We start from the raw sequence: 24,252 nt of genomic DNA on the forward strand, positions 1-24,252 counted from the left end.
CCTCCCATGTAAAGGCTTATCTGGTCCATGCTAAACAATCTCCTCTACTTAAGAATACAAGCTTTCTAATAGTTACTTTTCTATTGCCTGTTTTAAATATTTCTCTACTTAAAAAAAAAAAAAATAAAACAACACAAAAAAGAAAAACACAACAAAACAAAACAAAAACCCAAAACAAGCAAAAAAAAGAAGCTATGCATTTCTGAAGATTTTAAATAAAAAAATTACACCACAGACATTATGGAGGTTTAGAGGATATTAACAATACCAGATTTGTCTTATTTGTGAACATTCTTCAATGAGAGAGAAACATTAAAGGATTGAAGGAATGTATTCATTGTATTCGACTACCTTGCTGAAGAATGTATTAAAGCAAAGCTCTGACAACAGTACTTTGACTTATTCAACCTAAATCATTCACAGGACACTCCATAAGGCAAGACACTAAAACCAGAAAAATATTTAAGCTAAAGGTAATGATTAAGGACACTGCAGTTTTAAAAACCAGAATTAAAGCCCTTGGTAGAATATTCCTTAAAGATAAGAAATATCTTGTAATAAATGTAAGTTAAAAAAGTAAGCTAACCTTGATTTCAGCTCTCCACTTAGGTAAGATGACTATTCAACTCTGGACTTATCTGAGTGTGTCCTTGGACCATTCACTTTTGTTCCAAGGATTATCTGTTTTGAAAAATTTCCTTCCTATACTATGTGAAAACACTTAACATTACCAAACACATTTATTTAATGCAAATCATTATGAATGTTACTTTTAATAAGGAAAAAGCAAAACTTCTCCTCCACTGTAAGATAACTTATTTTAGCAGAGTTTCATAGTTCTTCATTACATTGTGATGCATTAAAACCAGTTTTCTCATGTGAATACCCAAGAAAAGCTTTTCTTCATATGATTTGTGTACAACCGGGCTATAGAAATGCTAACATTAGAATTATACAAGAGACTTTTATGTGCTGTTGGATAACACCTTTCAAATGCAGAATTTGATTGTGCTGGAATAGATCAATCTAGTAAATTTTTTGGGGTTTTTTTTTGTTTTGGGGTTTTTGGGGTTTTTTTGAGTAATACATTTTTAAGGACAATGCCATTTTTCCTACCACTACATGAAAAACAGCCACAAAGTGTATTTATAGAACAATTAATAATAGCCATATTAAAATGCATTACTTGTATTTAACAGTCATTACAGAATCACACAGAATCACAGAATGAACTAGACTGCAAAAGATCTTTGAGGTCATCAAGTCCAACCTGTGACCTAACACATCCTCATCAACTAAACCAAGGCACTGAATACTCATATTCAGGAGGTATGATCTGTTTACTGTTCAGTAATGGCAATGAGTGTAGATTTGATCCTGCCTCCAGTAAAGGAAATTCTTTAATGGAGACAAAGGAAACCCTCAAAATTGAGAGTTCAGAGAATGCCACATGAAGACATAAGAACTGTATTCCTTTATTGCAGTTAGACTATATGCCAAACATGAAATAATTGAGAAAATTAAGGTTTTTTCAGAAGCAATTAGAATTGGGTATATGCACAACTGCATTCTCTCCATTGCATTTTTAAAAGTTACCAAAATTTGAAGTATTCATAGCAAGTAAGACAGATCATTGAAATTTTCCTTTACTGTCTTAAGCATCTAGAACATTTTTTCTGTATTTACTTTTAATCCTGATAAATAAGCTCTGGTTGTATGAATGTATGAATATTAATAACTAGCTGATATTTAATTTTATAGGTTACAAAGCCTTTTACACAGTATGCTATTGCTACTTTGATATATCGCAAATCAAACCACAACTATGCTGAAAATTATGTTTAAGTGAGATACAATGATACACAAAATTCCAGCTTGTATCAAAACTGTATGTTTTCTACTAGTCAAACAGAATCTTTACATTGCTTGATTTGAAAATCAAATCAGAAATTTAAATGGTACAACAGAAACAAAACGATGAAACTATTTCCATAAACAATGTCTTGGAACAGAAACATAGTATAGGGTATTAGAAAAAATTGATATTTAGTCACTAAATCAGCTGTGAAGCTTAATAAAAAACAATAAAATCTAATTTTAAAATAAAATTCTTAATCACAGAGTACTACTCCAATGAGAGAAGTTCTCAGTCAAAAAAATAGGAAGAAAGTTTTTAAACTGTTAAATAGTCAACAAAGTCTCTGATATAGGCATATATACCTCTGCAAAGTTCTTTTGATGTGCTAAAGCTACATGAAATCCCAACAATCTTGAAAGAGAAATACTGACTTTATTGAGATTAAAATATGTGAAAATATTGCTTGTAGTCGAATGGAAAATCTACAGTTTTGTTTGTTTCCCAGGTCCAGCTGGGTCTGGAAGGCTCAGAAATACTAAATTAGCTCAACTCCCCTGAATGAGTACTGCAATGCCTTAATTCACATGAAATACACAATTTCATGTCAGGTGAAATTTATCAACCAAGATGTCATTCAAAAAGGATTATTATGTACTTGAATTTGATGTTTCCATTTAAAATTAAAAGCCAAGATAAGGTTGATATTGCACATATTTTCTTGTAAATCTAGATTTGTATGGATCTTACTGAAGGAAAAGAAGTAGTAATGGAAATAGCAGGAAGTCTGGCCCATCCATTCTTCACTTCAACTTTCAACTTCAAATGTATAAATAGCCTAGGTTAAACAAAAAGCTGCCCTCTTCTCTCTCTTACAGCTTAATGCCAACAATTTTATTCCAGAAAGCAATCAAATAAGGAACTGTGGCTATCATTATCCTGCATGAGACTGAATATATAAGGCCTGGGTAAGGGTTAATATCAAAGAGTTTTCAGTGCTCAGTTCTGTAATCATAAATTCCCCTTAAGATGAAGGAACTTCAGCAATGTCTCATTCAGACTGGAGTGCTCATTTGAAAGTAGACACTTTCAAGTAGATACCATTTAAAAGTACTTTTCTTGAGTATTGGAGTCCTTAGAGTCCTATTGCTACTTTTTATTTTAGCAAAAAAAGGCAATAAAGTATGTTATAAGTTAATCGATCTCAATTTTAATATGAAGAATAAGAAGGGTAGAGTGAAAGGGAGGATTGAACTGACAGTACGTCCAAGACCGATTTTGTGTTTTCACAGATCAATTCTGCAAGTTAAAATAATCATTAAAATAAATTCATTCAGAGGACGATTTGGGACAAATTCTCCTAACTCAAAACTGACAGCCTATAGTTTCAATGCAAGCCAGATTCCTTAAAATATGAGGCTTTCACAGGGTTTAAAGCCACTAAGGTGAATTGATATAGATAATCAAGAATTATGGGTGAAAGACTGAATATTCCTGGACTTCTCCTCCCACCATGATGTTATTTCTTTGCCCAAGTAACTCGCCTAAGCAGGCTGACTCACATAAAGCAAAAAAGAAGTCAGAATTCGCAAGTCATGTGATATCATTTTTTAGGTTTAAGGTATGTTAGACACCCTTTACTACTGACAAAGGTCTTCCACCTCCTCCTTTGGCATTCTGCTCATGGAGCAGGGGGCACATGGATGCAGGTATCAAAGGAATCAAGAAAAATATTATTAATCTTTTGATTCTCTGCTCTGACAAAGGGTTCTTGCCTATCTGCTGGCCTCAGGAACAACATCCACATCAACAAAGCCACTGGACTGAATCCAAGCAGTCTGCGCAGCCCATCCAGTTCCAGCAGGGCAGGCAGCATGATCACCACAAGACTGTCAGAAGAAAAGCCAAGTCCAAATGACACCCAATGGTTAAACATGCGAGAATTCCTCTAATATTTATGGGAAAATGATTATATCTATAATGAAGTAGGCCCCAAATGAAATCTATAATAAATTGAATGTTAATAATATGGTTTTTGCAGATATGAGGATTGCTACCCACAACTATAAGTAGGCTGTGTAGGATATAACAGGAAATAAAAAAAGGATTACAGAGGAGACAGTGAGGAAAAGCAGGTTTCCTTGTTAGAAAACTTACTTGGAGGTCCTTTCAAAAAATTTCTTACTCATTATTTCACAAACTAAGTTTTCTTTCTACATTTTCCTTTGAAAACCCAAAGACTTGACATTCCCTACATATTAAGGCTTTTTCCCTAACTATTTCTAAGTTTCTCAACTGATCTCTATTCTCCACTTCCAATATAGACAATAATAATAATAATTTTCTGTATTTTTACTATTTGAACATTTTATTTGAGGCTCATAAGAATTTTCTCAGTTAGAGGTGAGGAAAATAAGAAATAAACAGCTGACTCCAAATCTTAACCAGCACAGCAAGAAATGCAACCTAGCCTCATGGGTTTGATGACAAGCAAGATAAAACAAATAATTTACAAATAATATGGGCACAGAAACAATACCGAAGAACATGGAAACTAGCTTCCTCTTACAAACACCATCTGAGCAGTTAAGAAAATTATACTAAGCTTATTTATAATTACTCTTCTTCGAAACCTGGCTTTCAGGTTATCAGCTCACATTAATCTTCAAAGCAAACTTCTCCCACATGTTTTTGCTTGCTTGCCTTCTCCAAGGGTAATTGTCAAATATCCTTGGTTTTATTTTTCTTGCTAAATGAAGTCTAAAACCAAAGGCCTCTGTCTTAGATAATTTATCTTTTGTGAGTACATCCTGTTCTCTACAAACTAAGTATTAGAAACTAATTTTCTTTTGTATCACCACAAAGATTTTTCAGGGACTAACCAGACACCACAACAATTTTATCAATGATAGTTCTTTGATAAAATTCAGGAGAAGGGCTTTATAAAATGATACAAGTGATGATTTCCCATTTTTGACCAGTTTGTGAAACTCAGCAGAAGCCCCGGCACTATTCATCTGACCATGAACAGTGCTGGCAGGGTTTTTCCATGTCAAACTTGGCAGTGAAAAATTCTGCTCCATGAAAGTACTGCAAGACCTTGTTGTTTCTTAAGTAATTGACTGCTCATGAGAAAAAACAATCCCTTATAAATTAAATATTTCATCCTGGCATTTGATGCCTTAGCAACTACACAACTCTATTGGCTTCATTTCCATTCCCTTTTTTTTGTGTCTACTCTCCAGCACTGTTTTAACCTATTTTTCAATATGGTATCAGATTCTTGATGTCTCCCATCCTGCTCCACTGTGCTCAGGAGAAGCTGCCTACACAGAAGTGCAGGCACAGGCATTAGGACATTTTAGAGCACACACCTTTTAGTGAGGTGTGTGCACATCAGAGGCCATCAGCCCCAGATGGACAGATTTACCTTCTGTGATCCTGCCCAATATCCCTGTTAACTTCTGGGATGCCTGAACTACAGCAGTCCTTCAGCAAATTAGAGATCACCTGTTATTACTTTGACTTTGGTGAGAAAAGTTCAAAAGCAGAGAACAAGCAGCAGAAAAAGTGTCTAAAGGTATTCCATTTGACTAAACTGTAAATACCTAAGCTGTGGCTAGCCACATTTATTCATGATACCATCAGCTAAACATGATACCATGATAAACACTTTTCCAAGTGGGGTTGAGAGGCATGACTAAAGGCAAGCTTGACCTGCAGAGCAATGCATGGTGCCAGTGAGAGGGTCATTAGAACCACACCAACTGAGCCCAGGACCTAAATGCAGGTTGCACTATGCCTTACAGACACAACTCTTTTATATATCTACACTGGGCAAATACCAGGAGACACATATGTTCATGGACCTGCAGGGGAACCAAGAATGGCAGAGCCCTGCTCAGGATGGCTCTGCACTGTCAGCTCCATCCAGCCCCATCCCCTTGGGGGGGCAAGAAGGGACACTGCTGGAGACCTTTGGCATTGTGTCTTCCTGAAACAGTGTAAAAGCTTGTTCCCAGATCAACCAACCTTAAAACACTTATTCCTAAAATTATAAATACCTTTTCAAACACTTTTGCAAATATTCTTTTAGTATCATTTTTTTAAAAAAACAACTAACCAAACAAAACCTAAAGAACCCCAACTGACTAACCAAACGAAAACATCTACCAGAACACCCCAAACAACTCCAGAATCTAGTTGTGAAGAAAGTGTTTCTACATAAGACAACTTCATATGGCTTATTCTATAGTGCCACAAGAGGACACTCTTGAACAGTGGTTTTATTTTTAATGAGGACAAGTTCTTTACAAGTTATTTTGTATTCTGTATTCTTCTTACAAGTTATTTGTATTGTTAAATACAGATTTCTGATCCCCAGCAACCCAGAAGATAGGGACATCTCTTCATATTAATTCAATCTTAGTTAACCTGAAATTTCAGGCCATAAATAATTAATATTTTGTTATCATAACTGCTTTAAAAGTTTAAGATAAACAGCTTAAACCCATTATTTAAGTTGCATTAGCCTTGGTTCATAGAGCTTTTTCTTATACTCTGCTCACAGCTTTTCTCTGAAAATCCTATAATGTATTTTAGACTTTAGTTGCCACTAGAGTTGCAACACTTACACTTTAGTTGTTGGAAATGTGCTGTTTCCATATGCATAAAACTCAGGTACCAATACCCATCTACTTTGTCTTTAATTGTTAGAAGCAACTAGGCATATATACTTTAAAAAAAAATACAACTTAAGAAATACATTTAGAGAAATGTAAAACTATGTTCTTAAATATAGTGATTGTATTAAAAATATTGCATTAAATAACTGCAGTGCCATTGCTTCATAATTATTTTAAAGACATCAGGTAAAAGTTTTTTAGATGGAAAAAGCAAGTGATTACAATATGTGAATAATAATACATTAAAACATCTGAGGTGATGTAACCCAATAATGACTTTGAGAAAAATGGAAAAGAAAGAGATAAAATATCTTGCTTCTTTATAGTCAACTCAGTGGAACAAGTGCTTACAATAACAGTAGAATCTACCTCCATTTTGATCTTTATATTACCTGTAGTAAGTCCTTTTGCCTGAACAGGAACAAAAAGAGATAATAGTTGAATGATAAGTTAGCATCTTCATACATACATACATACATACATCTTAACAACAAACTGATTAGAAACAATAGAATTTAAAACATCTGGTGATGCTGGTTATATTTGGGTTAAATGTGTTTCACATTTAACTTCATTTTAAAGTATAGCAAAATGGTTTGTTGTTTTGGGGGAGGAAAGGAACTTCAAGTTGTTATTTAGGGGTGCTAATTACACTTTTAACTCTGATTTCTATCATGGCAGCAATTAAGTAGGCCCAATTACCTGAGCCTTGACCAGTGTGTCTGGCTCAGGGATATTCTGCTAAGACTTACTTAGGACCTCCAAATCTCTTTGCTGATTTTAGTTCAGTCTGATGTGGTAATTACCTTTAAAACATCTTTTCCCACATTACTAGATGCTGTCTGATTCATTACAGCATTTCCAATAGGTTAAATCCACCAGACACCGTAAACAGGAAGGATTTGGAAAATGAAAACATGAAGAAACTCATAGTAAAACTATCTCTGAAGAACACCCTGTTTATAGCTGATGACACCACTGTGGTTTTTATCATTTCTACTTTTTTTTTATCATCTATGTGGGAGCTTGGATAAATGCATCTGCAAATAGGATTACACTCCTTACTTTGTATATCTTTGGAGACGATATAAATACCATAATTATCAAGGCTTTCTAGTTTTAAAATGTTTAGCTAGATGTGGGGTCTACTTTATTAACACTGATAGTGATTGCATAATTTTAGGTTTGCTATATTCTTTTTTCTAGGTTACTACTTTGTGATGCATTAGTAGAGCTTCTTGGGGGAAATATCTTGTGATTTCAGAGTTTTGCTGATCAATTTTTACTAAATGCACTTCTTGCTGTCCTGCCAATAGAGTACTGATAACGCCAGAAATCAATATGCAAAGTACAACCATAAAGCCAGAGCTGTTACTCAGAGGCAGCAGTGACACCTGCAGAGCCAAAATCTTTGAAATAGATGTTTTATAAGGGTCCTGATGTTTTATAAAGTTTCTGAGAGTGCTATTATAGTAGAATTGTTTATAATTGAGGGTTTTTAACAAATACAACAAAGTGACTGCTGCAATGCAAGTCATAAAAATTTGCACATATTACACACTATTACAGACTAAAAAATTGGTCATGTTGTCCAGCACACCATATTCAGGATTAAGCTGTTCGTGCTTTGAAGCCTGGGGGCAATGCTGATGTTCGGTACAATTGTTTGTGTATCCAGGGCACGTACTAAATTTGCACATGAGAGATGAAAGCAGAAGAGGGGCTTTGGAAATGACATTTTGACAGGTGGAGCTTTGTGGAGGGTAATTGCCAAATCAGACCAGCAAAGGAGACTTTGATCGGAAGAACAACATAGGAGGAAGTCATGAGTACATGGCTGGCAGTAGAGTTTCTGTTTTCAGCTTCTGAGCTTCCTTCCCACATTAAACAGGGCTGCTGTGCTATTGTAAGGGCACTTAAAATAGCCCAGCCATGGAGCACTATGACAAGGCTGCTCACACATTAAAAGGTGAGTCCTTTCTCTGAGCACCGATAGCACTTCAGATCTTTAGAGACGTGATGTTTTATCTCATTTCTGAGATTCCAAAAGAAATTTTTGGGAAAACAATGTGTGCAGGAAAGGGCAGGGGCAACCAGTGAAGAGGATGTCCTATACATCTGTGACTGCAAAAGTTGTGGGGATATATTAATGGTCCCAAATATACGGTAAGTAACATTTCTGGTGAGCTGTCCAAAGAAAATACAAGTCAGCTACTGTGGCTACTCTGGCTTAACAGTAGGTTGAAATTTCAAGAGCAAGTTAGACAGCTATGAAGCAAAATTGACTCAATCTATTTTTCACTACCAGTTGATGTTTATTTTGGCTTTATGCCTGTTAGTGCAGCAGAGATATTTCCTTACATTGCCTTTGTTATTACAGTTCTCTGTGGTCATATCAGGACCTCAGGGGGAAATGGCTGATGCCATGATCTAGGCAAAGCCAGTAAAGCAGTGGTGATGGTCACTGTGCTACTGAGTTGGCTATATCCAGTGGTTATACAGCTTCTGAGTGAGGATTACATCTATTAACTTAGCTCTCAAGAAGAAGATTTAAGCAAACTTGGTGCTCAGAAGCCTTTATTTGGGTTTTGGTTTTGCAGAAGTCATTTTTTCCCATACCCAAAGTGTATGTCATTGTGTGCATACAGCTCTATCCTGGGGAAGAAGAACCTGAATATATAAGAATCTGAAGATTTGGGAAAACCACATTAGATGACATTTAAGTTTCTGTTGATAGGTTCATTGCATTAGAAGTTAATTCAGAAGTACCTGAAGCCCTATCAAAACTTCTCTTTAGGGAATTATTCATGTGCATAATACTGAAACACAGAAAATATTTTAAAATGTATTTAGAACTAGGCTTTTCAGAACACACGATAGGCAGTAGAGCTTTTCATTATGAATTTGACATAAGACACATAGTATTACAAATGAGAGGCTTTCCATGTTGTTCTTTCTACAGCTTTTTCTAGAAATAGGTGCCCTATTCAGTCATATTTAATCATTCTTCTATCAAAGAAATCCTTACTGTATAATTATTTACTTATTGTACATTTAAATATATATTTAAATCTTTTTGTATAATTAAATAGATTCAAAGAGTATACTTAATTATTCTTCAATCAAAGAAATGTGACCTATTTCACCTGGACTTTTAGTTCATTTAAACCAATGATGACCAAACTAGCAATTAGTAGGTAATATTTGTTCATCATGATACTGATGAAGATTCTAGGGAGCCACTTTTCTTCTCCAAAGTATCTGCCATCTCATGAGCTCAACAAATATTTCTTCAGAGAAAATAAAAGTAAGCTAATATGGGAAAGGTCAGAATGAAATAAATAGAAAAAGAAATTTTTCAAGCACTTGTTGAATTTTTATTTTTATAATTATGTTTTAGTACTCCATCACTATACGATGCTGAAGTAGAAATTACTGCCTTATTGTTCTTCAATGTAACGCACAAGCACTGAGCTGTGGCTGCTTATAGCAGCTGATGTGTGCGATGAGCTGTGCCACAGCTACAAATTCATACTGCCCTTAAGCATTACAGGGACAAATAATGCCCATGTTTTTAGGAGTGAGCTATGAGATCTGTGGGCAAGCTGTGAACCTTTGTGAAATAGGATCTCTGCAGGGAGTTCATCTGGCTGAGATCAATCACCTGCCCTAAGAGAAAGAAACCCCAAGTAAGACAGCTTCTAAATGTCACAGCATCTCCCTCAGATTTCTGAGGATAAAGCTGATGAGGGAACCACCTTTGTAAAGGGGCAGAATGAAAGGCATAACACTTTGGCATCAGTTTTTAGTATGGTGTTTAACAGCTGTGACAGCTGAAATCCTCACAGAGTGTCCCAAACATATGTCTTTTTCCATATAAAATGACAGCTTTAAGGAAATGCACAGCAAATCCATGCAAACAGAAGAGAGAATTACTTCCTTTGGGATTTAAACACAACTAAAGCCTACACAACCAAACAAAATGTTAAGAAATGTACCTAGACTTCCAGGTGAAGTTTCTTGCCTTCCAGTTCTTGTGATCTCCAGTTTGGTCAATAACATCTGTTGTCAAGGACTTACAGTGATTATTAGCACCAAAAATGCAGCATGATTTCTTCAAATGCACCTCTGGCATGACATTTCAGTGAAATGTAGTTTTAGAGAAATGTGTGTGATTATTCAGAAAGAAGTTATGGTAAGTGCTGAGTTTCTACTCAAAGTAAAAATACTTTGTTTTATAAATGCTAGTTTCTTAAATTATAGTGGGACTTCAGAATACAAACAATGTTGAGGAAGATATATTTTATTCTTATGTTAAAGCAGGACGGAAACCTCTTTTACGGCTGTATTACAACCTACATCCTTTTAACTGAATTAATAGGTCTACCTATACTATATAGTACTGAGTTTTTACGTTTCAAATTGCCAGAATTTATTTAGATTTTGGCACTTTCTATACAGTACAGTAATATCTTCATCTAAGTGTTTTATGTGCTTAGGAAGTAGCTTTTGTTTCTCTTAGCTCCCCAGAATTATAATAAATTGCTTCATTGCAGACTGTATATTTCTTACCAAATATTTTTGCTCTGTCAGAGCTCCAAACCAACTAAATGTAAGAAAACACAGCTTTTTCTACATAACAATCTAGCCAGACCTGCCCCTACAAATCACAGCCATGTGTCCACTACCATGGCCTGACTGTAAAACCAGCCTCTTAGTTTTCACTCTGTGGGCAAAAATTGTATCTCAGGAATCTGACTTACTCTTATGTGGCAAACAGGCAAACCAACAGTGTCTTGGTAAATGAGCCTGAAACTATGTTAATAACATCCTATTTTAAAGTACTTTTTAGTGTCTCACCAGCTGATGAATAAAGAAAATCATATTGAAAGCATTGTAAAAGTCATAAGAAATCTCTACTATATTATATTCCAAGTACTTTGTGACAAAAAGTATTATTTATAGAAAATCTTTCCCCATAAAAACTGTCATAACTACAGAAAGCTTTTCTCCAGTGTAATTTTATTAGGGATTCCTGCCATCATATCAACATACAAAACAATCAGGATGTTGACATAGAAATGTGAAATTCACTGTACAAAGATAAGGCTCAAGTTACAGGTATATTTTCCCCTTACACTCCATGAAATAAAACCATTTTTAATACTTCCCAGAGTTGTGTTTATAAATGTTGGACAAACCACAAAATAGATTTCAAGTACATAACATTTTACAATATAATCCAAGCACAGACAGAAATACACAATACTTCACCTATAGATGCTCCATAGTCCAAGTCTGTCATCTTTACCAGTAAAAAGCTGCTACACTCTCTTAATGTGTCCAACCACATCCTTCTGTGTATGACATGGTCCTGGCCTTTAAGTTATAACACTTTCATGACTTAGTTAAATTACTTTGATAGACTAGGGAATATCAGGAAAGAAAGGTGAGAATATTAAAAAGCCAGGTGTGAATGTCTACATGTGGTTAGTAAATGCAAGCACATGTGCACACACACTTGCATCTAACCCTGCATAAAACCTCACTGCACTGGCACAATTTTTGAGATTATGTTCTGATGCAACTGAGCTATTTTCTGACAAGAGTTAAATCAAGCATTACAATACTCCTCCTTCTGGGGTGCACAGGCACAAGTCTATTGTAACCAACTTTTTTTTTTTTAAGTGACTCTCAGACTTTCTAGGAGGTTGTATGGAACCATGTCTTCACAGTCCATCAGGATGTCTGCTGTCACAGCCTTCACCACTGAAAACACCTTTTCTGACCCCTATATTCAGCAACAATGCAAATGAATAATTTCCAGTTAAGACCGAATGTCTGCATTTGCTCACTCTCCATTTCTATTAGGCTGAATGATTATTACCTTGTGGGAAAGGATCATTTAGCTGCAAGTAGCACAGGAAGAAATAGACATTAAATAACTAATCATTAATGATTCTTCTGGGAAACAGATTATAAAGGACAAACAAAGACAATAAAAAACACTGTTGTTTAATTTAGCCTTTGTTGGAGGGGAGATGAAGAGTAATCCAAAAGTTTTAAGCTGAGGAAAGGAAGTCCTAAGCCCTGTAACTGTTCTGTCTATTAAAAACTGGAGAAGATTAGAAGGGAAGGAAAAATCCTCTATGAAAATTGCCATTTTCAAACTAGACACTTGCAAAGGCTTACAAGAGAAAACGAAGCAAAAGAGATTCCCTGATACTGAAACTAATGGAATTTATTTAATAGGAATTAGACATGTGGTTACAATGTGTAGAATGCACATCTAATAAAATAGCCTCAAATATGTTTCCAATTCATTAATGTCTAAGCAGGAGAAAGAGTCTGAAGCCAGAATTCAAGTTCCTTAATTTAAATATGAAACAAGGCTGCACTAAGATTGTGGGAGAGGAGGGATAAAAACTTTCTTGTCTTAGATACAACCTCTGTAGTATATTTGAGGGCCTTCAAATGCTCTCAGCATTGACAAGATTTTACGTAAATATGTTCTCTAAGCTATATTGGAATACTTTTAGATATACAAATCCATGTTACACAAAACAGCATTAGATCTTGTAACTGGGCTCATAATAACAAGGAATGAGGGTGAGTATGGTGCTATATGTGAAAGGAAGTATATTACTATGCACAGAAAATATGTTGTCTTAGAGATTAGTCATAAAGGGCATCAAGCATGAAGATTCATCTCTTAAAGTGTTTAAGCCTTTAAGTGTGAGCCAGTAGATTACTTTGACATCAACTGTACAGCCTAATGCTTTGCTTTTTAAAAGAAGTATGAAAAATTTATTCCTTTTTCACCTTTTTATCTTCTTTATGATTTTAAAAAGTAGCTCACTCACCTACTGATTTATTTTTGGGTCCTTTTTTCTTTTTTTTTCTTTTTTTCTTTTTTCTTTTTTTTTTTTTTTTTTTTTTTTGCTACTTACTGTTATTGTCTTCCATTATGTACAATAATCTACATTTAGACTGAAGACTCAATCTTTCTTTAAACGTACTTGGACTATCTTGTACAGACTTTCTACAGAACTGATAAAGTGGAAGACAACCTGACAGATAAGAGGAAGGATTATTTCAGTTCTGCCCACTTCCCCAAGCTTTAGAACTGTGCCTTTCAGAAATTCTTTTGCATACTTGCTGTCATTTCACCTCGCCCAGGCAGCCCCTACAGAAGTTGAGTGAACTTTCTGTGTGTTTCCCAAACACAATCCCTTTGTATAGAGCTACATTAAATTCATTCTCCAGCCACAGTTTAAAAACAAATAATTGGTAAAACATTAAAAACACCCTGCATGCCCCTCTGCATTATTCTTACCAATGTGTACATTTAAATAACATCATAAATTGTCTTTTACTAAAAACTTACCAAAATATCTTAAACACATAAAAATATAAAAACCAAACAAACAGAAAAACAAACAAAAACTGAAACCCCAGCATAAACATTGCTTGTATAGGCATTGGTTAGAAGAGATTGTTTCACTAAGGAGTATATTCAAAAAGGTTTTCTTTCAATATCATCAGTTTTAGTGTCATGATTGAAAGGTTAAGGACAATGAAACTTAATGTGACCCTGTCTTATAAAATGTAATAAATGAGATAGAAGTCAATGTAATTAAAATAAAGCTTCTTTTTGGTTATTGAGAGGTGACTGTATAAGCTGGCAACTAAAATGGCAATTTAAGTATGTAAAGGGTACTTAAGAACCTGACGAGTCTGTAATGAAAACGCTAAATGAGGATATGAAGGCAGCTGCCAACAGATGGGCCAGGGGCATTATGGAAAGCTGTCACTAACTGAAATTTTGAATATAGCCCTTAGTTGTATTATATTAATGTAAAATTTAAAAGCTGCCCAGAATGTCACGAATGAAGTTTATTTTGCAAGCCATCCACTGCCTAAGGGGGCAGTAATATTCAATATGAAACTGCTGAAACTCCGGCGTCTGGCGGATTTCATGAAGGAAAGAGATTTGAAGGTCCGACTCCAACAGAACAAGGAAAAGGGGGAACACAAACAACAATAGTCCAAGACCTACAAAAAAAAGTCTGGAGAAACTCTTCACAAAAGCATTCACCTCTATGTTGCCCATCAGAAAGTCATAGCTCCATCTCAGGGCTCTCCGAGCTTCTTTCAGTTCTTCCTCCTCTGCAATTAAAAATGCATTTTCATCTGCTTCAAGTTCCTCAAATGAATCGGTATCATCTTTCTCATTCTCTGCTCTTGGGCAGGTATCAAAGAGCATGTCAATCTCATCATCAACTGGTGTGGGCAGCAAGCTGGCACTTGGATTGTATACCAGCTCTGAGATGGTTAAGGGTTCCTCTTTCATCTTCTCTTCCTGTTCAATGGCAAGATCAACATCCTTCCCAGTATCCTTTACTGGAGAGCTTGAAGTCACAGGTACTGAAATCTCCTCTTCCTTTGGCAGCTGGATACCTGAAGAAATGAGATTAAAACAATGATACTAAATTTCTCACAGCCTGGGGGCAAAAGTCAGCCTTCCAAGAGTATATAATAGATGTATGGAAAGAATATTCTGCAATAATTTTGCATATTAAAACTAGACTGTACACAATTATCAAAAACTGGAAAAGCTTTTTGAAGAGGGCAGTATCTTTACAACGCTGCAGTACATCAGATCTGCTTAAGAGGGTCTGATGTAGCTACCGATGATAATAGTGTAGTGCAAAGCAGAAAAGAGAGCACCTTATTTTCTACTGGCAATCTGATTCCTGGTATAAATTAATACCTACTACATGTGTGGATTGGTGCTCTTTGGTGTATAATAATAACAACAAGAAGAACAACAAAAACTACCAACTCTCATTGCTTTGAGATGAATGATTGTGGTAACATAAGAGCTAAGGTTGAGTATAGAGCATGACATTAAAAAGAGACAACAGATTATCATGATAAATTCATGTTAACAGTAAAAAGAGCAAAAGGAGAGGAAGGTTAAAACATGATATAAGAATTAGATGTCATTGGAACAGCATTGGAACAGCCTCACCTGTTAAAATAACTCCTTCTCATGTCGCTTTTTATTTTTTGCTCATCTAGTTCTTTAGCTCTTTTTTCTCTCCTCTAAATTTATCTCTCCCCTTTACAGAGCATACTTACGACATTATTCTCTGCTCTCTCAAAACTTACTCTCCTTTTTCCAGTCTATCTCTAGCAGCAAGAAGTCTGCAAAGAAGTCTGGCTGCTTACAGCTCCATCAATACTTCAGTGATGGCTGTTAGTTGTCAGTCGTAGGAGTGGAGAGGACAGTTGGGCACAGACCTGCCTTGCAAAGCGATGTTAAGACACCTCCTCATGGAAATTTCCCTTTCTAAGTATTCAAAATGGCCCAGACAGATCTCTTCTCCTGTAACTTGTTATCTTTTCCCTCTTCTCTAGACGTCACTGGCCATGCCACCAGGTGAGGTTTCTCATTTTGGCCAAATGACCAAAACCACAATTTCTGCTTCCTTTCATTTCATCACTGAGCAAAGCAGCTTGGCTTAGCATCTGATGGGTTTTTTTTCCTGAGCTGGCTAGTCATGCATTCTTGTGGAAAGAGCACATGACCGAGGACAGAGAAAGAGAGCAGGAGAGTTCCTTTCAGCAGCAAAAGTGCATAGCTGAAATGAAACCTTGTCCTCATTAATTATTAGTTCAATAATTCAATTAGTTTAATTTTCATAAGTTTAATTTGACTTCCTACCAAATAATTCCTTGCAACAACTACTCTGCCCTCTCTTATCACAGCCAATTTAGAAATTCATCATATTTCAGCATGAAACTTGTTTTGTGCTGGAATGTAATTGTCTACACCAGTCTTTACATTAAGAATACACTTGCCACAGTCGTCAAGAGGAGGATACAAACTAACTGAAATGAGACAAAACAAGAGTATGAACACCAAGAAGTGAGAACAAATTCGGAGGATGTTTCTTCTAGGCATCTTTCTCCTAAGTAAGAGAAGGTAATGCTGGATCATCAAACCATATTCAAGTTACTTGAGAGTACACACACAATACATTAAATTACAAAAGCCAAAACTATTTAACTCTGGAACCCAGCATTAAGAATCTAGACATATCTTTAGATACACAAGTACTACCATTTGATTCTCAAATATGCTTTTCAAATATTCTAAATATTAGTAGAATTTAAGTTGAGCCACTTAGACATTTCAAAATAGTTGAAAGCACACAATTTTACTCTCCCAAATTCAAGAATTCTGGCCATAGGTCTCTCTATACCGGCTTATGTGCAAGGTCAGTAATATATCTTCATCATGTTTCTCATCATAGAAGACAGGTGCAGCTACCACAAAGAGAGGTCACACCAAATTTATGATTCTTGAGCCTCCTCTTCCTCCCCAGAGTAAATTCCAACTTGCATAAAATGCACAGTGAACATAAACAACATCTATTAACTTTCATTACAACTGTATTTTTTTCTGGCAATAAATAACTGGCAAACTTCTGACTGTGGGGTTTACCTGTTGATAGAAGGCAACAGAGAAACCTTTTCATGTCAGTGTTTTTGTTTCCTGAAGGGTTTGTATTAAAATGGTAATGTGTTGCATCTCTGCAGCACACATCAAATTTACATTCCATTATTTAATTTCAGCTGCTAGGAAGAATTTTCCACACCTTTATTTTTATTTTAACTCTTTAAATCAATGTAATTGCATTTTATATCAGTCAAATACTAATGTAAATCAATATTTGAAAATTTAGAATGGGCATTAAATGATGCTGCTGCAAGCTTATTTGATATTTTTAAAAAATAAAGATATAAAGTTGTTTTTTGCATAAATCAGAAACTTCTAATACAGATTACTGAAATATCAGGTAAATAAACTTGGGTTTATTTCTTATACTTCCACAGCAAAAGTTTGCTACACTTTTCTGGCAACTGGAAAATTTTACAAAGCCAGAGATCTCGTTATCCTAGGTGAATCTCAGTATTCCTCTTCCACCAAATACTGCGATTGCTCCAAGCCAGGAGCATGAACAGCTGAATAAGACATGACATTATTTTGGTCATCTGCTGTGAACATGAATGTGCAAGAAGTCTGACATAGAAGTTGTCAGCTGCTAGTACTTCTACAGGGGCCAAAACCAGCAGCTGAGGATTAACAAAATGAAGGGCAGCTCTAGTTCCACCATTCTTAAGAAGCTGCAGTTGCTGGAAGTACAGCACCTCAGAAGAATGCATCCTCTGCTTATTAAAAAATTCAATTCACACATTGTCTGTTGGCTGGATATCCTGCACAGGGCTTTTCTTACCAGAAACCCAATTACACACCTGTAACAGCCTTTAATATTGGAGAAAGAAACGAGTGTGAACATACACTCACTTTAAAGAGACAAATGGAAAATTAGCTATGGTTCAGAGAGTACAGTGCTAGGAGCTTTTCATACACACATGCAAACAAAAAAGGCCAGCCAGGCTGCAATTAGGAGAAATCCTTCCTGTCCTTTTTACTCCTTCCTCTAGAAATATGTATCCTTTGCTTATTTTCCATGTAGACAAAATTCATCTGTACTATGAATAGAATGACCTTTCAGAGGGAAGGAGAAGGTGATTTTATCCTGTGAGCAAAGTGCATGAATGTCACAAAGAAAATGTAGAAAAATGAGACAGACTTTAGAATGGCATTGAATTTAAATATTTCCCTACACAGGATCTATATCAAGAAGGATTTGCATCATAGCCAGACCTCCTGCCCTCAGAAACAGAAGGTCACAGATTTGTACCATACCCACATCCCGTGCCTATAAAAGACACCTGCTATAGCTTTTCAAGGAGAGTTAATCAATGACAGTTTATAGTAACTCCTTTTTAGGCAGTGACCTGACTTTCTTGCTGGCCATTACTGCTTGCTTTAGCCTAATGGGAACTTCCAGAAGGGAGCAAAGCCCTGTCCCAGCTGCCAGTTCATATCAGTTGGATGTTTTGTGGCACTACAGCTCGCCTCCCAGCTGTGTTGTGTCATAGTGCCCAATGTCACAGCTAGGACAGACACTGGAGGCCACTGCTCTGGTTTTCACACAAAGGGCACACAAAGCACAGAGGCAGAAGCAGAGCAGAGCTTACTGCATGGTGGGCATTCTGGGATGCCTGTTTTCCATCTCCCCTTGGCCTGGAAGGAGTTAAATCCAGAGTTGTTGATCCCCTGCCAGAAAGAGGATTAAGCAGCAATGGGACTGAAGGAACATCAGGGAGAGAAGTGTGTATCGTGGGAGCAGGAATGAGAAGGCAAGGTACATCTGTCAGCAGCTCGGAGACAGAAGGACCTGGTGATGGGACTGCAGTGACTCAGTGTCCAGCCCCACGCCAAGGGCAGTGAAGCTGAAAAGTGCCAGGTACTGATGTGAAAGTTTAGCACCCAAGCAAATGGGCAAGTGGGATATTTCAGCATTCCCACTCAGCTTTGGGTGACCCCTCCCAGCACAAGTCAGCATTGTTCTGAACAACATTTGCTCTGAAAGTGTTGCAGTCGGGCTCTCCCAAGGAGTTATGTGCCATTTTAAGAGTCTTGCACAAGCTACCTCCCATTCTTTGGTGCTGGTATACATGTGCTATATGCTGGTACATATATCTATATCTATATCTATATATATATATATATATATATATATATATATATATATATATGTACACTTTTTTGCATGTTCACTTCAAAAGGAATAGCAATACTGTTCAAAATGAACAGTACTCCAAATTCAAGATGTTTAAGAACTAGTGTAGTCCCAACATACAAACCTCTTATGATTGCTGTCATTATATTAAACCAACAAGATGTCTTGCATCTATTTGAAATCAGTATTTAACTGAGATGTAAAAGTACAAAACACATATAAATAATACTTTTTCAATTTTTCAAAATAATACTTTTTCAATTTTGCTACTATGTTTCAATCAAGGGAGTTAGGTGTACTGTCATAGATTCTACTGTCTTCACTGAGTGGTGAACTCAGGAAACAAAGACAACCAGTCGCTGCTGCTATTCAAAGACAAATCACTGCAAGAAGAAGTTTCTCATGTATCTACTGCACTCACTGCTTTCTAAATTTCAGATATCAATAGAGTAACGATATTCTAATCTTTGCCAGAACACTTTCAGTTAATTCTTTGATTAAAAACTAATCTGCTGAAATGAAGATTCAATGCAAAGATTTAATATAGGTTAGTAAAAATTGAAACAATTCAACCTATAGGCACCCATACATCAACAGTACTACAGAAAGCATGGAAAAACAAATTTAAAGATGTCTTATAACATTAAGGAAATGGATATATTTAGTGAAGGGGATCTTTAGCAAAGGCATTTCCTAAAAAAACACCCCTTTGCTGTTCATAGCAATACTGAATGCTTTTTGTTCCTTGGGTTGCACTCCTCCTGTGTGTAGTGAAAAAGGGAGATAAATCAGACTGCCTACTACCTTCCTCCACCAGCCTTAGAACTATTATTCAGTCAATGAAATTATTCCGTATCTAGAAAAATAAACCAGATAAAGTTACAAACTGGAAAACTCAACTACTGCATTCAGCTTATATTCAAAATCTACTATGTTCTAGTTTAACAACTATTTAGTTTCGTCATAAATTACTATAGTTCAAAGTGTTTCCCCCCACCTCAGTCACAGAAAAATACAAAGGCAAAATTCCAGTCCCTCATTTGTTACCAATTAACAAATAAATCTACAATTTTCTGTAAGTTAATACAATAAATGTATGTTTTGTCTCATTCATTCTCCATTTGCCACTTCATTCTTGTCAGTAATTTGGTCTTATTCTCTGCTGTACATGTAATTTACAGTACAGTTCCTTTCCAAGAAACAACTATTAACTTAAACTGGGGTAAGAGGGTTTAAAAAAGAGGTTTGAGTAAAATAAATGTAAATTTACCAGCCCTTCTGGCTGTGATCTTGGAGCCATGCCGCAGTAAACGAATGCACACTTCCTTGTTGCAGTGGTTAACCATCCGCAAATGAATGCTTCTCTTGGTTTGGATTTTTACAAGACATTTCACCATGTTGACTATTAATTCCTCTTCTCAAAGTCTTGTAAAAGCTCTAGCCATACCAGCTTTGACCTTTTATTAAGTTCCCACTGAGTTTTGAGAGACTAACACACAGGTTACCCTCAATGAATCAAATGACAAGCTTCTAACATCGCCAACAAAAATATCCCAGCAGGGAACAGAACCAGAGGTTATTTTTAAACATTTCCAAATGCCTCATGATGTACAATACAAACTTTCACAGCACCCATCTCAGTTAGCAGTTGCTAGCATAACAGCTGAACCACACACAGAGGCATAAAAATATCTAAGGCACCAAAACATAGTGCAGTTAAAAAAGAGGGCAGCATCCATAACCCCATTATTTTTCTAAAATGCTTTAATATGCCAGTAATGTCAGTTCCCCATCACTGCCTGGAAATTATTTGTGAAACATGTAAATACAATGGAAAAATCCCATGCTGTGCTTACAAATCTTATCCACAAAGCAAACCGGTGAGACCAAAATACATTAATTTCTAGTCTAGAATAAAAGCCTGACCTGCCCATGTAAAAGAAGAACAGAAAATTTCTAAGACTGGAAAAAAAAATTCCCTCTTTACATATGAGCTCCAGTTCCTGCTTGAGGACAGTTGTTGGACAGATTCTCCTTGGACAGAAAGAATTGTTGTTTCAGAAGGCTGGGCACTTCCCTGTTGCTGCCCAGCAGAGATATACAGGTTCCCAAAAATGCATGATGCACCTATGCTCGCTGCTGATAACTTGCTCCAGCTAGGAGCTGGAAGGCAACCATATGCATAACATCACACTATCCTAGTGGGAAGGAAACTCTTTCCTGGTACACCAAAGCCACAGAGAAGAGACAAACTGGAAGGAGTGTACTGGTGGGGATGTAGTCTCTCACTTCCCAGAGAACTCATCTGTAATGTTTATGACATTGTACTACCTGAATCCTTATTATCTGACGTCCTGTTCTCTTTGTTCCAAAAAATCAGTGATGTGTGTGCAAATATGTGGGAAAGAGAGCAGCAGGGGAAGGAGTCCTGCAAATGTCTATTTTACACCCAGCTGTTTCTCTCATAAAAGACATCTGCTTCAATGAAGATTTTTGGAAAGCATTTTTATAATGGCTCCTCTTCTTACACAGCCTGTATAGTACAAATATCCAGCAGAGGTCCTGTTTTCTTCCTCTGCCAGAGCAAAGATTTCTCTCTTCCTTTCCTTCTCTGCAAACACTTTTTTGTGGGTGTGAGGAAAGGTCAAGTACCCCTTTGCTTCCTATCTCCATTTTTTCACCCCTTCAAAAATAAGATTCTGTCTTCTTTTCTCATTTTTATTCTCATGACTGTCAGAAGAGCCAAAACAGGATCATTAAATCCTAACTAAAAGGGGTTGACTCTTCATTGTGTACACGGCTACAAAAACTAGAAAACATGAATTTTTACAAAAATCTAACCACCAATGTCTTCAATACATAAAGGAAGGCCTATACAAGGACTGAAGTGTCAGCCAGACAAGGTTGTGAAAGATTTCCAACATTTAAAACATTTCCAAATGCCTCATAACATTGCAAACTTCCACAACATCCATCTCAGCTAGCAGTTGCTAGCATAACAGCTGAACCACACAGAATTATAAAAATATCCAAGGCGTCAAATCTTAGTGTAAGGGGAAAAAAGGCCAGTGTATTCCTACATACTGATGTTGAGAAGTAAAATCTATAGTTTATGTTTCATGTGATCATGTTTATGTAAAAGAGAAATAACTGTGTTAATTTCAAATTGCTTCCCATAGTTTTATCTACCCATAAGTAAGGGAGAAATCTTAAAATCTTACAACTGACTCAGAAACTCTGAGTCTATATTAACTCTCTATATTAACTCTCAGCAAGAGACTATCTAAAAAAAATTTTAAAAGTTGTACCTACAAAAGCTCCACATGACTCTCCTCTACAACCAAATTTTACACAGCCAAGCACCCACACAAAGACAGACAATTAGACTTATGGCAGCAGATGTGTGCTCAATCCTGCTCATAGAATCATTTAGGTTGGAAAGATCATCAAGTCTGTTAACCAGCACTGCTGTGTTCACCACTAAGCCATGTCCCCAGGCACCACACCCACACACCTTCTGAACGCTTCCATGGAGGTTGTTGGTTCAACCATGTCCCTGGACAGTCTGTTCCAATGTCTGACCATCCTTTTGGTAAGAAAATTTTTCTTACATCCAAACTAAACCTTGTCAGGCATAATGTGAGGCCACTTTCTTTTGTCTGTTATTTATTACCTGGTAGACAAGACTAATCCCCACCTGGCTGCACACTCCTTTCAGGGAGTTGTAGAGAGTGGTAAGGTCACCCCAAGCTGCCTCAAGACTAAACAACCCCAGGTCCCCCAAGTGCTCCTCACAGGACTTGTGCTCCAGATCCTTCACTCACACCAGTGCCCTCCTCTGGACATTCTCCAGCCTCTCAATGACATTCTTGCAATGACAGACCCAGAACTGAACACAGGATTTGAGATGCAGCCTCACCAGCACTGAGCATAGCTCAGTTCTTGCTCCATGTGTAGTTGAACATATTATGTTTCTTGCAGTCCTGCTATACAGATTCTGTGGCTGCCTTCTTTTTACTGTATGATTTTGGTGAGACAGACTACTGCCTTTGCAGATGCAAGTCCATTGTCTCCAGATTTTCTAGCACCAGATGCTATCACAGCTTCACCTTTTTGAGTAGACTATTTTTTTAAAAAAGGCAATACCATACCTCTCCAGTCACAGGATATTAATGTAGTTTTGACAAAATGATGAAAGCTTCTTTTTGGTGACCTGATACTTCTGTGCTGAGATTTCATACACGAATTTTTGATCTGATAACACTGACTTTTGCCTTTTGAACAACAAAATGAAAGTATGCTTCACTGGGCTGAGACATATACAGAGATACCAAGGCTATTTCATGTCTGTAGCACACTAAAAGCAGTCTCCCAAGGTAGTCGTGTCTGTCTCAGGGCTGGATGCCTCCCCTTTCCCCACCTCCTGCTCATGCCCTTACCCCAGCACAGGACCTTGGTTGACTCTCTTGATGATCCAGTCAATAGTTGAGTCAGGCAATAATAGGAGACTGCACAGTTAAGGGGTTTTTGTTTGGTTTTTGGGTTTTTTGTTTTAATTTGGTTTGCTGTTGTTGCTGGGGTTGGTTTGGTTTTGTTGTTTTGAATTTATTTTATTTACTTTTTATTTGGTGTTTTTTTGGGTTTTTTGGTTTGTTTTTTTGTTTGTTTGTTTTTGGGATTCTTTTATGGGTTTTTTTGTTTTCTTGTTTTTGGTTTTTTTGGGGTTTTTTTTGGTTGTTGGTTTATTTTTTAACTCCTTCTCTTAGTTCACACTGTTGTGATCAATGCTGGTGCAAGGGAGAAGGTGGGAATCCACAGAAGTGGATGTTGGGAAGAGAGCCAGCATCACTGTCGAAGAGCTGTGAGATCAGTTCAAGCTGCAATTTGATAATATAGCCAAGTTTTCTGCAGGAAAAGACTGTAAAAGTCTAAATACTGTTAACTTAGCATCTGGTGATATTTAACAACATATAAAGTATGCAGTTAAATACCACCAGCAAATATGTCTATTAGCTCATCATAGCAACAACAATCTGTCTGACTGAAAGGA

The 24,252-nt window shown here is 36.5% G+C and overlaps 1 protein-coding gene across 2 annotated transcripts in view; it reads right to left on the reverse strand.

The window, feature by feature from the left end:
- Positions 1–11,545: 11,545 nt before the first annotated feature.
- FRMD3 (FERM domain containing 3) overlaps positions 11,546–24,252 on the reverse strand; it is a 131,870-nt gene continuing 119,163 nt past the window's right edge. For both annotated transcript variants that reach the window (XM_036403863.2, XM_054517951.1), the window contains one exon: positions 11,546–15,000. In XM_036403863.2, the coding sequence (XP_036259756.1) occupies positions 14,405–15,000 (596 nt within the window). In that variant the 3' untranslated portion in view covers positions 11,546–14,404. The remainder of the gene's footprint in view (positions 15,001–24,252) is intronic.

Source organism: Molothrus ater, chromosome Z, assembly GCF_012460135.2.
Source record: "Molothrus ater isolate BHLD 08-10-18 breed brown headed cowbird chromosome Z, BPBGC_Mater_1.1, whole genome shotgun sequence".
Classification (NCBI taxonomy): domain Eukaryota; kingdom Metazoa; phylum Chordata; class Aves; order Passeriformes; family Icteridae; genus Molothrus; species Molothrus ater.